Source organism: Phaseolus vulgaris, chromosome 10, assembly GCF_051622355.1.
Source record: "Phaseolus vulgaris cultivar YP4 chromosome 10, ASM5162235v1, whole genome shotgun sequence".
In the NCBI taxonomy this organism is placed as follows: Eukaryota; Viridiplantae; Streptophyta; class Magnoliopsida; order Fabales; family Fabaceae; genus Phaseolus; species Phaseolus vulgaris.
Window position 1 is genome coordinate 17185695 of NC_143507.1, and position 15832 is coordinate 17201526.

The following is a 15832-nucleotide window of genomic DNA, read 5'->3' on the forward strand; positions in this document are numbered from 1 at the left end:
TGTAAGATTGCTGGAAGATAGAAAGGATCGACCTCCCAGCAATTCCGTTCAGGCTCACCCAGGGGCGATCTCCAGGATTCTTGGCCTCGAATAGGAAAAGGAAGACATCTACCGAAGCCGGTAGTCCCAAGTGCGCGCACATGATTTGGAACGCCCGCACGAATGCCCAGCTGTTGGGATGAAGCTGGGCGGCGGCGATGTCGAGCTCGGTTAATAGTTCCCGTTCGAAACGGGTGAAGGGAAGCCTGAGTTTCACCTTCTTAAAGAGGGTAGTGTACAGGAAGCAGAACAACTCGCCGTTGTTCCCCTTGTCATCCGCGCAGATCGGCACATCAGGAGGGCAAGGCAGCACCATCAGTTTGTCATCGTGCTCCTTGTGGAACGAAAGGTTGGGTTCGTCCCCTTTCTTCAGCCGTAGCACCGCCAGTGCAGAGTTCACTGAAGAAGTCTCTTTCAGCAAAGTTGGGTTGGCCCATGGGTAAAGCTTCTTGTAATCTGGAGTGGGGATGGAGGCTCCTCCGGCGACTGGTGGAGTTGCCTGAGCAAGGTTGGGGCGAGAGGTTGCAGGCCTCTCAGCCTGGGAAGAGGGAGCACCAGGTGCTCGCGGTAGGTTATGCGCTTGGGATGGAAGGTTTCGCGACGAAGGAGGAGGATTCGCGGTGGTCTTTGTACGAGCCATCGCGGGAACTGCAAAGGAAAAAGGAAAAGAAAGATGAGCGAAGGTTGTAGAGGTCGACTCGATTGCGAACGAGGGATGAAAAACGAACGAACGAAAGTTCGTTGTGATGAAAGTAATGGAAGACGAAGCCTTAAGTTACGAAAAGGGAGAAGAAGAAGAAACAACCCACAACATATGCACCAGACAGTTAATGGATGATGCGAATCGGTTAAAATGCAGCAAATATCAACAGAAGAAGTAAAAGAGGTACCTTTCGATGATCAGATAAACGTTGAAGGGAGTTGGGGATTGAGAGAGTCGAAGAGCGTCGTGGGTTTGCAGAGAAGACTCAGAGCGTTTCGAAGGCAGAAAGATGATGAAACAGTAAAAATGAAAAGGGTTTAAGGGTTTTTCAAACGATTTTGGAAGCGCAAACGACAGTTAAAGATGACCGTTGATGAAGCCACGTGTCGAGCGATTGGAAAGGTGTTTGGTGGAGCGTCAGAAAAGCAGAAAGTACGAACGTTTGGAATTCTGCGCCAGCGCCACATAGATCGGTAGTGACGTGACTTCTTTAGTCTTTTCGTTGGACAAGTCTTCGCTTAAGACTGGGGGGCTTGTGTACCGCCCTGGTAGTCGGAAGTGATGACGTGGCAGCAAGCTATTATGTAGGCGTGTTGAGCAGGGCCCATGGCTGGCAGAAGGGAAGGAAGTCGGGGGGCTCGTGTAGTCGCCAATCCTTAAGTTGGCGTGCTCCGATCTCTAACATACCTAAACCGGCGGTCACCAGGTTTGTGATGAAGTCGCCGGAGGCGAACCCAGACGACCAAGTGATCAGAGATCGCCGAAAAGAAGGACATCGCCAAAGGGGATCATAGAAGCTTGTTCAGGCTTTCGAAGCAGAGGATAAAGTCGTCAGATAGTCATTCCCTAGCTAGCCAGAGGTTGAGGTCGGGGAACGGCTTACCTTGAACATGCAAGACGAAGCAAGAGAGGTAGATCATGAAGGCGGCCGGCGAGACCACAGGGAAGGTGTGTATGAAGGCACTCGTACTCGCCACGCAGAAGGGATCACGCTCCAAGGCAGCTATGCGCTGAGTTGTTTCATGCATAAGTAACTTAGCCAAAAGCCTGAAGAGTAAGAAGTGGCGCCCAAGTCAAGGATGCTCCAGATGGTGACACGTGTACAGCTGGATGCGAGCCACGTGTCTAGATGTGTAACTGTCAGGAGAGAGAAAGTGCACAGGTATATAAGAGATTCTAACGAACTTCTGAGGTACGCGCGTTTCAGATTACTTCTTTTACGCTTGCGAGAACTTGAGTACGCTGAGAGAGAATTTTGCATGGTTCCTGAGAGTTCTTAAGTTTTCTCTTAGTATTTGGTGGTTCAGTCACTGACTTGGGCGTCGGAGCGTGATCGGCCGCAGCGGCGCCGTTCTATCTTTTGCAGGTTCTTGAGGTGAATCAAGGCGAAGGACCGAAGCTAACATGGCGCAGAAGTCGATCCAGATTTGACGTGGCAAGGCTCTTGCGTCTTGGTCAATAGGTAGGATCACTATGTAAATGTTTTCTTAAAGTAACCAAATATAGAACATACAACATATAAAATAAAGCAATCAATTAATCAACATTTAAAGACCCCATAATCATTGAACTAACACGGGGTAAATGAAAAAGTCCTAACCTTAGAAACAAGCAAACACAAAACTGCACCACACTCAACAATTGTTGCACCTCAAAAAATCGTCACCCCACACAATCGCACTTCACAGGATCACACAAACTAGCTGCCCCAATCACCCACTCACTAATTTCAATTCAAAAAAACCTAACCCCCAATTGATTTTTTACTAATATGTCAATCCACTCCAATTTCCACCTGTCACAACACCTAATCCCACTTCTCTCTACCACATAAGTAACACTTAACACTGTAAGATGGGACTTAACAGAAAGGACAAATTTGGATACTTTTAAAAAAATATAGGGATCAAATTGATTTTTTTTTAAAAAAAAAACCATTGTACTGAATTGAATATTGACTCTAAATATATCAATAAGGTAATTATACCTAAATTTTATTTTTTAAAAATTAAACTAAAAATTATCCCGAATTTATAAGTTTAATTTCATGATATTTTATGTGATATTTTCAAAATAAAGGTATTATGCCCTAAAAATGACAATTTTCATAATTCATTAGTTTAAATTAAATTAGGGATGTTTATGGTCCAACTCGTAACTAATTCATAAAAAAACAAGTTGGATTTGTTGATCAAGGATGATCTTGTGCTTTGATGTCTCCAAATCCATGGTGTTTGGTGGAAGGCTGGAGTTGTTGCTTGTGTGGGTAGGTTCTGGGTAGATTAAAGTGTAATCCACTCTTTATTTAAATCTAAAATTAATTTGAATTAAAACCTTTTTGAAAAAGATTGTTTTCTAAAGAAGTGAAAAAACAACCAGTTGTTTTATCATTTCAATCGGTTGTTTGACACTTAGTGAATTTTGAAAAGGGTTTGAAGTTGTTTGACTTGGTTGACTTTGCTATCAAACCAATTCAATCGGTTGTTTTGTGTTTTCAACCAATTGTTTCTTTGAAAATCCTAACAAAATTCAGTTATGATTTATGAATCTCTTATAAATGATTTCTTACTGACTGCGCTTCTGTTTTAAATGTTTTTAATTATTCTTTGGAGTATAAAATGTTAGTTATACGCTTCTAGAAAGTAAGAAAAATAGTTTTGAGAAATCATAGTGCAAATTCAATTTCAAGTTTTCAAGATTCACATCAAGCTTTGGATTTTCAAGTGTGTGGAATAGGACTGGGTGTACTTCTGATCTTTAAGCTTTGTAATACCCAGGTGTATTCTATTCTCTTCTTCCTTGATTACTGTATTTCTGTAATTGGTAAGTGCAGAATCAGAGGGTGTTCTGATTTCTGTGGATTATTGTGCCAAAAGGAGTGTGTTTCTTAAAGGGCTCAAGGTTAATCTTTTGGTGGTTTGTGTTGTAATCTAGTTTTGGTTGCATAGTAGAAACCCAGAAGTTTCTGGGGACTGGATGTAGCTCTTGATTTAAGAGTGAACTAGTATAAACTGCTTGTGTGCGTTTCTCTTGCTTTGATCTCTTTTAGATTCTGTTTTTAAGTTGTTTTAAATTCTACTAGTATAAACAACCGATTGAATCGAAGAAACAACCGGTTGTTTTTCTGTGTTTCACTTTAAAACAAATTGTATTCTTGGCTAACTTGGTTCCTTTTCTGGATTTCTTCACTGAGTTTCATTAAACCTTCAAAAGTAATCGAAAATCTCTTTCCAACAATTCACCCCCGTCTTGTTTAAAGGCCATATATTCTAACGATTACCACTATCCATATGCTATCTTGATTTCTAAATTTCTGAATTATTTTGAAGTGGATCTTGAGGAAGAACAAATTGAAGTGGTGAAATCATCACATGAAGTGAACAATGGTTCACTTAGTAAGATGGGATTCACCAAAATTGGTGGAAGATGGATAAGCAAAGGATGGAGACCAAGGTGGTTCCTCAAGTGTTGTGCAAGTTGAACATGAAGAGGAAGAACAAGTTGTTACTGCTGAAGGTGATGGAGTTAATGCTTAAGAGGATGAACCTACTGCTAATTTTGGTGTTGGACCAAATACTGGGAACATAAGAGATCGCATAACATCAATGCAACCATTTGAAAGATTGATGGTGAATAGGATGGACAACTTTGCGGATGACCAGAGAAGCCTGCATGATCTGTGTGCAACAAGGTTCAACTCCATGGATGCACGTTTTCATAACCTAGATGAACAGATTGAAGTTGTTCAAAACCAACTATTTGAGCAGCAGTATGGAAAGGAAGATTGAAGCCAAGTTTAGTTGTTATTTATGCTTTTCTTGCTTTAATTTCTGGACAATTTCTTTCTTGATTCTATTTTACCCTTTCTTCATTCTATTTGTGAAGACAAATAGGAGGAGAAGGTGTTGGTTTATGTGTTGTGTAACCTGCTGCAAACTCTGATTTGGTAGGTTAATTCTGCTGTTTAAACTTGTTTAAAGCTGTTGCACACACATTTTTTTGACTAGTTTTTCTGCTTAAATTTGTTATGCAAAAAGTTGGTTTGTGTGCCTTCATAACCTGCTTCTATATATGCTCTGTGTTTGCATAGATTTTGTTTTGCAGATGCTGGTTCAGATTCAAACAGATCAACACAAGCAACCAGAGATTTGTCTTCATCAAATAGGGGGAGATTGTTGATCAAGGTTGATCTTGTGCTTTGATGTCTCCAAATCCATGGTGTTTGGTGGAAGGCTAGAGTTGCTGCTTGTGTGGGTGGGTTATGGGTAGATTAAAGTGCAATCCACTCCTTGTTTGAATCTAAAATTGATTTGAATCAAAACCTTTTTGAAAAAGATTGTTTTCTAAAGAAGTGAAAAACAACCAGTTGTTTTATCGTTTCAATCGGTTGTTTGACACTTAGTGGTTTTTGAAAAGGGTTTGAACCTGTTTGACTTGGTTGACTTTGTTGTCAAACCAATTCAATCGGTTGTTTAAAAAATTCAACCGATTGTTTTTTGAAAATTCATAACAAAAATTTTCTTAAGTTTGGTAAATCAGCTTTAAATGTTTTCTAACTGTTTTGGCTCTTGCTTTAAATGTTTTTAACAAACCTTTGGAGTATATAAAGGTTGTTTTACGCTCCTAAAGATATTGAATTACTTTAGACATTTTGAGATTGAGAAAATAGATTTGAGTTTTCAAGATTTGCATCAAGCTTTTGGATTTTCATAAAGGAGTGGAATAGGATTGTAGTAATCTTTCGTTTTTGATATTGATCAGGTGTAATCCTTTCTTTATCTCTTGTATTTCTGAATATTGGTGGTGTAAGCAGAATCAGAGGGTGTTCTGAATTTTGTGGTGTTGTGTGCCAAAGGAAGTGTGTGGCTTGAGGTGTTCAAGGTCACTTCTCTGGTGTGGTTGTTTGGAATCTAGATTTTGATTGCATATGTAGATACCCAATGGTTTCTAGAGACTGAATGTAGCTCTTGGGATAAGAGTGAACCAGTATAAATTGTTTGTGTGCTTTTCTCTTGCCTTGAACTCATTTACATTTTGCTTTTAAGTTGCTTTAATCACTGCTGATAAAAATAACCGGTTGAATCGCAAAAACAACTGGTTGATTTTCTGGAAATCAACTTAAACAGTTTTATTTCATTGTTTTCTTGATTTCTTTCTCTATGATTTTGCATTGTAGTTCATTATACTTTCAAAGTTTGCGAAAATATTTTATAAACAATTCACCCCCTCGTATTTAAGGTCATATATTTTAAGAGGATTAGACTTATACATCAAAGTTATACGGGATGAAATTGATAACTCACCTCGTCATCTCATCATAAGATGAATGGATTCACGAAATGATCCGACATTTTTTATTCTATTTTGTTATAATTTTTTTAGATCTATGTATTTGTTATTATCATATTTATCATTTTTTAAAAATAAAAATAAAAATAAAAATTAAATCAAACTTTAATATTTTTTTAATATTTAAAAAAATAAAAATAAATAAATAATATATAAATAAATTAATATAAATAAAATTTATATAAAACATTAATTATCACCAATTTTAATTTAAAAAAAATTTCTCTTTCAAAATATCAACATTAAGAAAAAAATAACCCGTCTCACCCCCAACTATAACCATTAAATTAGTCAGCTAAGCGAATCAAACCAAGACTAAGACCAGGTAAGATAAATGATGAAGGGTTAGAGGGCCAAGAACCCATGATCCACTTTCTCATCCGTGAACTAAACAAACCATTATAAAGATTCTGTGTGGAGACCAAATTTCTAGAACTGTTATTGAAGCACTTAAAGAACAGCGACACAGTGGTGACTGGAAAGAAAGATCAGAAAAGTTTGGTCGAACTCTGAAGGTGTGGAAGCATGGCCATAGCCCCAGCATACGAAGAACACCTCCCTGCATCACCGAGCTGGCTGAACAAAGGTGACAACGCGTGGCAGCTAACAGCAGCAACTCTGGTGGGTCTCCAAAGCATGCCAGGCCTAGTCATCCTCTACGCCAGCATAGTGAAGAAAAAATGGGCAGTGAACTCTGCTTTCATGGCTCTCTACGCCTTCGCAGCAGTCCTAATATGTTGGGTCCTCCTGTGCTACCGCATGGCTTTCGGGGACAAACTCCTTCCCTTCTGGGGTAAGGGTGCCCCTGCGCTGGGCCAAAAGTTTCTGATAAACCAGGCCAAGGTCCCTGAGACCACCCACCACTTCAAGAATGGAACCGTTGAGAGCAAGAAATCAGAGCCCTTATTTGCCATGGCTTCCCTTGTCTACTTCCAGTTCACTTTTGCTGCTATCACGCTTATCTTGTTGGCTGGGTCGGTTCTTGGGAGGATGAACATTAAGGCTTGGATGGCTTTTGTGCCTCTTTGGCTTGTTTTTTCTTACACTGTTGGGGCTTTTAGTCTCTGGGGTGGTGGCTTTCTCTACCATTGGGGGGTCATTGATTACTCTGGAGGCTATGTTATTCATCTTTCTTCTGGAGTTGCTGGCTTCACTGCTGCTTACTGGGTATATAAAACCTCTTTTTTCCTTCAGTTTTTTGTGTTATATTTTAATTAGATCTAAAGTTTAATTATGGTACTGTACCATGATAGTATTTAAAATAAGTGCTTTTGAAACCAGTATTTTTTTTTTTTAAAATCACTAATTTAAAAGGCAGGTAAAATTTAATTATAAAAATAAATTAAAAATGACTTTTTTAAAATAAACAGATGAAACAAACACATGAAAAAAAGTAGAAATTTATTTACCTTGTTAAATAAGAATTCATTCCAAGCAAAGTTAGAGCTGTGATCTCAGTGTATCTCAGTTACTAATTGTGGTTAAAAGAAATGGGTATCTCAGTTTTGTCTTTTATTTGTTTATTTATTGTGAATTGCACAAGTGTTTTCATGAGAAATTAGTTGAAAATGCTGAAAGAAAAGATGGATTAAGGTTGGGCCAAGGTTGAAGAGTGACAGGGAGAGGTTCCCACCAAACAATGTGTTGCTGATGCTAGCGGGTGCTGGGTTGCTGTGGATGGGGTGGTCAGGGTTCAATGGTGGAGCACCATATGCAGCCAACATTGATGCTTCCATTGCTGTGCTCAACACCAACATTTGTGCAGCCACTAGCCTCCTAGTTTGGACCTCTCTGGATGTCATCTTTTTCAGCAAACCATCTGTTATTGGAGCTGTTCAGGGCATGATGACTGGACTCGTTTGCATCACCCCAGGAGCAGGTATGTATGCATTTCTTCAGTCATTTTTATTCTTACTTGTGACTTATAATTTTTTTTAGTTTTTAATAAATTTTAACTAAACCATTTCTGATTGAAAGAGTATTTCGCATAATGAACTGATAGGATTATTCTTTATAAATTATTTACTTTGAAAAATATATTTTATGTTTATTTCTTACTGTAACCTTTAATTCTAAACAAAAATCACTTGTTTATTTTAGTTCTTATTTTAAAAAATAAATTACATTTAAGAATGTGAATATTTTTTTTTTTAAATTGCATCCTTATTTTCTGTTTATCTATTAATTCAATTCCTTTACAAATTAATAATTGAATATAAAAATAAAATAAAAAAAGTTTTCTTACCCATAAATAATATTATAAAGTTTTATAGGTGATATCTATACATGAAATTGATTTTTTTTTTTGCACACTCAAAAAGTTGACATTTTTTGCATATTATCCCATTTGATTTTAATCTTTTTCTTGACAGAATTTTTTAATCTTTTTAAAAATGAATTATTTTCACTTTGTAAGTTTTAATTTTTAAAAAATAAACTCTATTTAATTATTATGTGAATTTCTATAATAATCATATATGGGTTCATTTCACTTCTAAATCATTGCTGATATAATATTACTAATACATGTCACTTATTGAAAAATAAATTACTAAAGTCTAAAGAGTGACATAATATTTCTATGAAAAAGGTGACATAATAAAAATCAACAAAAAAAAAGAGTTGAAAACCTAAATATTTAATGACTTTTTTTATTAACATCAATAAAATTAAATTAACGAGCACACTTCAGGCCCTGAATATTTAATGATACATGGACTAAAACAATACTAAAGGATTTAATTACACCATCACAAATGTTTAGTTGTACCATTGTTGGCATTTGTTGACATTAATTAATACCAGAGTGACAATGAAAATTTGCAGGGCTTGTGCAATCTTGGGCAGCTATAGTGATGGGAATACTTTCAGGGAGCATTCCATGGATGACTATGATGATCCTCCACAAGAAGTCAAGCCTACTACAGAAGGTTCATTATTTTTTCTATGTGAATACATAGTGGTTTTCAACTTTACACACATCACCATCTAAAATAATAAACAATCTTTAAAAGGATGATGATATTTTAATATCCACTAAACAAAAAATATTTATTTAACAATTCAAAATAATATTATTTTAATAATATTTTTTTAATTTAAATTTTTTATATATATTATTTTTATTAGTGGGTTGTAAAATGAATATAATTTTTTCAATGAATATCAAAGTGTTATTTTCCTAAAATAAATGATAGAAAAAAAAGAAGCAGTATAAAAAGTTGACATATGTAAACAATACAGTGTTAATTAATTAACTAATTTTAATATATTTTTCATCACTTCTTAAATATTAGTTCAAATGTATTAGAAACTAATAATGAAAAGGAAGAAAAGAAGAGGGGAAGAAAAATATAGAAAGATGTTAATTTTAATGAGTCATGTTAGAAGAGAAAAGGAAATAATAAAAAAGACGGGATGAAAAATAAAATGGAAGTTAAATAAATATTTGATCCGTGTCCAATTTTGTTTAATCAAATAAAATATATTTGAAATAATATTTAAAAAGTACTACAAACTTACATTATTCAATATGTTTTGATAATCTTTCCTTTTTACAGTGTCCCTTTTGCTATGTTTTTCATTAATTCTTATCCAATAATATTTGGTCTTGGTGGATTTTGCTTTCTCATTCACATGTAATCTGTTGATTAATTATTTACCCTACACAAAAGGACAAAAGGTAAGAGTTAGGTGGGTTTTGATATTAAAAACACAGAAGATTGGTGAATTAATTCTCTTACTTATCTCTGAATTCTATTTCAAAAAGGGTAAATCAAATGGAATTCAAGGTTTCAAGCATTTAATCATTCTTGATCTTGACTAAAAATACTTCAAACATCTTCGTCAGTGAGGAATAGTTAAATCAGGAATTTTTATTGGTTTACCTTTGTCAGACTACATTTAAGTCTCTAAAGATATTGTTAATCTAGTACAAGTGTCACAATAATCCTTTGCTGTTGTGGTCCTAAATAAATATTTAACAGTTGCGTGATACCCTAAAATCATAGCAACTGCATCTTTCAACAACTCATATTATTTAATATTTCACTCTTTTTAATATCATATATTGTTTATTATTTTAAAAAATGCAACAATATTTTCTCTTAAATCCATCAATATTGTAAATTGATCTCACAGGTGAGAAAAATCTTTTATATTATATTATTAAATTTATTTCAATTTTTTTATCAATAAAAAGTATAAATATATTTAAGGTATCACAACTCTTAATTAAGAGTGCTCCTATATTAACATATTCAACAATAAAAATATACACTTCATACCTTAATAAATTAATACACTATAAGAAAAACAAATTTTACATACAACAAATAATTAGTTGTTATAATAATTAAATTAAAGATCATTTTAAAAATTAAAAAAAAAATATTTTTAAATTAGTTTATATTATTGTTGGATGGTTTCTAAATTAGTATCTAATTAGTTACCCAGGTTTTAACTATCAAATTTTTAGTTTCTAAATTTGGTAGAAAAACCTTGATTGCTAATTAGATATCAATTTAGAAACCATTTAACAATAATATAAACTAATTTAGAAACAATTTTTTTTTAATCTCTAAAATAATCTCTAATTTAGTCATTATAACAACTAATTATTTTTTATTTCTAAAAGTTGGTTTCTATTTCATTATTTTCTTGATATTTTATTTATTTTCATTTTACATTTTTATTTAAAATTATTATTTAATTTTTATAAACAATATTAAATATATGTTATTCACTCTGTTAACAGAACTTTTCTCCTTAATCAAAAACAAAATACATCTATACAAAAATTTATGGAAAGTTCTGAGTCACACCACTGTTGAGAACCTCACTTGTGTCTACCTACCGTGTCAAACCCTCATTGCAGTCTAATCTCCCTTGTCACGGGTGGGCAAAAAATCCAAATTACAAAATCCAATCTATAATTATCCAAATCCATATTAGTTTTGATCCATTTAAATGGATTTATTTTAAATCAAAATCCATATTTTTGGATTTTAAATCCAATCTATTTAATTAGATATGGATTGGATATGGATTGGATACATTTTTGGAATATCCAAATTGTATTTTGGGTTGGATTTTGACTTGGCTCGATCCAGGTTGAGCCAAGACAATTCAGGCGCAGGTTGAGCAAAGTTGACTCAAGTCCACGTCGAGCCGAATGAGCCCGGGCCGATGTCAAGCCGAGCGGGCCCGGACTGATGACGAGCCAAGCGAGTCCAAGCTGATGTCGAGCCGAGGGGGCCAGGGCCGATATCTAGTCATTCGAACTTGGGCCAATGTTGAGTCGTGCGGGCCGAGGCCGATGTCGAGTCGTGTGGGCTCGGGCCAATGTCTAGTCGTGCAGGCTCGGGCCGATTTTGAATCGTTCAGGCTCGGGCTGGTGTTGAGCTGAGCGAATCCAAATCGATGTCAAAGCGAGCGGGTCTGGTCGATGTCGAGACGGTCGGGCCCGGACCAATGTCGAGGCAAGCGGGCCCGGGCCGATGTCTAGCCGAGCGGGCCCGGGCCGATGTCGAGTCGAGCGGGCCCGAGCCGATGTCGAGCCGAGCGAGCCCGGGCCGATATCGAGTCTGGCGGGCCCGGGCCAATGTCGAAGCGAGTGGGCCCGGTCGATGTCGAAACGATCGAGCCTCAACCCGATGTCGAGGCAAGCGGGCTCAAGCTGATGTCGAGCCGATGTCGAGTTGAACGGGCCCGAGCCGATGTCAAGCCGAACGGGCCTGGGCAGATGTCGATCCGACCGGGCCTGAGCCATTATCGAGTCGAGCGGGCCTGGGCCGATTTCGAGTCGAACGGGCCCGAGCCAATGTCGAGCCGAGCGGGCCCTGGCCGATGTCGAGCCGAGCGGGCCCGGGTTGATGTCGAGCCGAGCGGGCCCGGGCCGATGTCGAGTCGAACGGGCCCGACCGATATCGGGTTGAGCGGGCCCGGGCCGATGACGAGTCGAGCGGGCCCAGGCCGATGTCTAGTCTGGCGGGCCCGGGCCGATGTCGAGTCGTTCGGCCCAGGCTGATGTCGAGTCGTTTGGGCCTAGACCGATCTCGAGCTGAGCGAACCCAAATCGATGTCGAAGCGAGTGGGCCCCAACCGATGTCGAGGCGAGTGGGCCCGAGCTGATGTCAAGCAGAGCGGGCTCAAGGTGATGTCGAGCCGAACAGGCCCGGGCCGATGTCGACGGGCCCGAGCCAATGTCGAGTCGTCCGGGCCAAGGCCGATGTCGAGTCGTTCGGGCCCAAGCCGATGTATAGTCGTTCGGGCCAAGGCCGATGTCGAGTCGTCTGGGTCAGGGCCGATGTAGAGCCGAGTTGTTCTGCGTCCAGGTTGAGTCGGCTTAGGCCCAGTTCGAGCCAAATTAGTCTCTGTCCATATCAAAATGGATTTAATGTAATTGACAAAATGGATTTAATATAATTAATAAAGTGGATTTATTCTGGATTCAATCCACTTTAAATGGATTTTAAAAAAATCCAAATATATTTATCTAGTTAAAGTGGATATGGATTTTAAATCTAATCCATTTATTTGGATTTGGATTTAGATTGGATTTTGGAAAATCCAATCCATGCCCACCCCCTACTTGTCACAGTGTGAAAAGTAAGCTTATAAGTTTGATATGTTGGAAAAGAAAATTTCACAAGCAACAAAACATCCTAATTTCCCTGTGACTCCAAAAAATGTGCTTGTAGGCGAACAGAAGAAATAACAAGGAGTCGCTGCAGCTAACAACCGTTCTGACTTTGTATAATTAAAAATTGAATGTTGATGTAACAATACTCAGCACTATATAGCATCAAACCAGACATCCTAATGTCTCCAAAAAAAACAACTTGTAGGCTAACAATTGTAATAAAGTGTCCAGTGGAGATGATGTTTGTTTGATGCATTTGGAATCTGCTTCAATGTCCAGCAGAGAAGTTGACGTTTGTTTAATACAATTATAGCATTCATTTATATATATTTTTCTTTCTGATAAAAAAAACACACAGGTAGATGATGCTCTAGGAGTGTTTCATACACATGCAGTGGCTGGCCTATTGGGTGGTCTTCTCACAGGTCTCTTAGCAGAACCTGAGCTTTGTAGTCTCATATTGCCGGTGAGTAACTCAAGGGGTGCCTTCTATGGTGGTAGTGGTGGTGTTCAGTTTTTGAAGCAATTGGTGGCAGCATGTTTCATCACAGGATGGAACTTGGTCTCCACCACACTCATTCTTCTAGCCATACAGTTCTTCATACCCTTGAGAATGCCGGACGATCAACTTGAGATCGGTGACGACGCTGTCCACGGGGAAGAAGCCTATGCCCTTTGGGGTGATGGTGAAAAATATGATCCAACCAGGCATGGATCCTCTATAGTTGATAAAACTTCCCCATCTCCCTATGTTCATGGAGCAAGGGGTTTGACCATAGACTTATGAATGATGTAGAGGCAGTTCTCTATAGCAAAGTGGTAAAATTATCTCTGTACTTTACTATTACCAATATTTTGTTAATAGAGAATATTTTTCTTTTCACTTACTTTTTTAATAAAATTACAATCTCTATAAATAATCTTACAGCAAACTTATCAAACTTATCAAATTATACCTTCTCTTTCATAAAAAAGTTATATTATAAATTACATTTAAAATTATAGTGTAAATGAAATTTAAAATTATAATTAAAAGTAATAATTATTGACTATTCAAATTTCAAAATAAAACTGATGACAACTTTGAGTTTAATGCTAACAAATTCCTCCCTTAAACTCAAACATTTTGTATTGTTTTTCTGATTGTCATTGCCCATACTTCCAATTTTATATTTTTCCTTATCCATCTGCCTCCAATATTTTTCCACTAGTCACATACGGTTCTGGATTAGAAGCAACTTCAGTTTTCTTCACTACACCAATCCATGTAGAATTTTGAATTGAATTATTTTTAATTTCCCAAACAAAATCTTCTCCACTTTTACCCTTGAAATTTAAGGAATTTAAGAAAGACTCTGGCTTCAATAAGCATGGAACATAATGATTAAACCATATTTCCCTTCAGAAGTTTCTTATTGTCATAAAGAATTTTACTTTACCTAGTAGTCAGATTGTCTGAAGTATTATTTCCTACACTCTCACAAACAATAAAAGATGGGAAGATACTTGTCATTGACCTTTGGTTTTGCCCCTAGCTTCTTCATACCTTCAAGGGCATTTGAAAACTTATCAGGGGTTTCTAATTTGGACTATCCATTCACCTTATTTTTGTGTGTCACAAGCAACAAATGAAGTTCTTCTACCTGATTGACTCTACTTTCTTTGTCTTTCTCAATATTAACATATTTTTCTTTCAATGTTGTAAACATTCTTTCCATGTTACCAAATTTTGCTTTAACAGTCTCCAATTAAGATACATAGACATTCCTTTCATTTAAAAGATTGTTCTTTTCACTATTCAGTAGATTGTAAAATTCTTCCAAGTTACTTGATTTCTCCCTTAAACCTTCAAGCTCAACTTTTTCATCACAAAGGGACTTCTTCGGTAATGTACTCTTTAAGTTGAGTTTGAACATTAGATTCTTCGCCATCTCCACATGTACGAGAACTCGTCCATTTTTGTCCTTCAAGTGCAAAATTTGGTCTTTCATAAAGACCAAATAACATTTCTCCAGTAATTGTCTCATACTGAGAATATTATTCTTCAAATCAGGTACATAATAAACATCCTCCATAATGCCTTGTTTTCCATCCTTTTGAGAAAAACATATTTTCCCCCTGCTTTGATGGGAACCTTTGTTGAGTCTCCAAAAGACACATGTCAATCTTCTATCTCTTGTAACAAGAAAGAGATGTTTGTGCTCACACATATGATTACTAGCACCAGTGTCTAGATACCATACCATGTCACTATCCAAAATGACGTCTTCATTGGCCATCATGAGAATTCCTTCCTCTCTTGTCTCATCTTCCTCCACTAAATTTTCACTTTCTTCCACTCTTTTCTTGGCATAACACTCCTCTGCACAGTGTCCATATTTTCTGCAATTGTAACATTCAACATTTGAATGATATGACCACCACCACGATCTCGACCTCGTCCATGCCAGTTTTGCTGGTTCATTTGTCCCCTTTCTTCATTGTTGTTTGCATGACCACGACCTCTGTTGTGATCAAAATCGTTGTTTGTAAGGCTTCCTCCAAGACTTCTTGTTTCTTTTCCTTCTTTCTTTGTTCATGTGCTTTAAAAGAACCCGTGAGATCATCAATGGTCATCTCTCCCATGTTTCTTGAGTCCTCGATTGCACATACAACATTTTCAAAGTCATCGGTCAATGACCGAAGAATTTTCTCTACAACCCTTGCATCCGTGAGAGTTTCTCCATTGCGTTTAAGTTGATTGGCTACTAGATACATCTTCCGAATCCTTCATCTTCATGGCCTCCAACTCACCTCGTAGAGTTTGAAGGCGATTTTGTTTAACTCAGACTGCACCCTTGAACACCTTTTCCAAGATGTCCCATAATTCCTTTGAAGTGGATGCACCAAAAATCTTCTCAAAGATTGCCTCATTAACAACTCGATACAACATATACAAAGATGCCTTATCTTTCGATCGTGTCTCTTTCAACACTTTGTTTTCGGCCGCCGAATAACCAGTGGTATTTTATAGTTCTTCAAAACCTTGTTGAACAACCTCACAAAAATCTTGAGATCCAAGAAGGGCTTTCATTTGGATGCTCCGATTGTCATAATTG

General features: G+C 37.2%; 2 protein-coding genes across 2 annotated transcripts; one reads left to right on the forward strand and one right to left on the reverse strand.

The window, feature by feature from the left end:
• The first annotated feature begins 6397 nt into the window (after positions 1–6397).
• On the forward strand, positions 6398–13617 carry LOC137819361 (ammonium transporter 2). The gene is made up of 4 exons (XM_068623181.1): positions 6398–7258; positions 7685–7970; positions 8918–9021; positions 13093–13617. The coding sequence occupies exons 1-4, from the start codon at positions 6617–6619 to the stop codon at positions 13519–13521; spliced, it is 1461 nt and encodes a 486-aa protein (XP_068479282.1). The 5' UTR covers positions 6398–6616; the 3' UTR covers positions 13522–13617.
• An 865-nt stretch (positions 13618–14482) lies between these two features.
• On the reverse strand, positions 14483–15491 carry LOC137815526 (uncharacterized). The gene is made up of 2 exons (XM_068618643.1): positions 15329–15491; positions 14483–15096 (listed from the first exon to the last, which is right to left on the reverse strand). Exons 1-2 carry the CDS (start codon positions 15489–15491, stop codon positions 14483–14485), a joined length of 777 nt encoding a protein of 258 aa, XP_068474744.1.
• Positions 15492–15832: the final 341 nt, after the last annotated feature.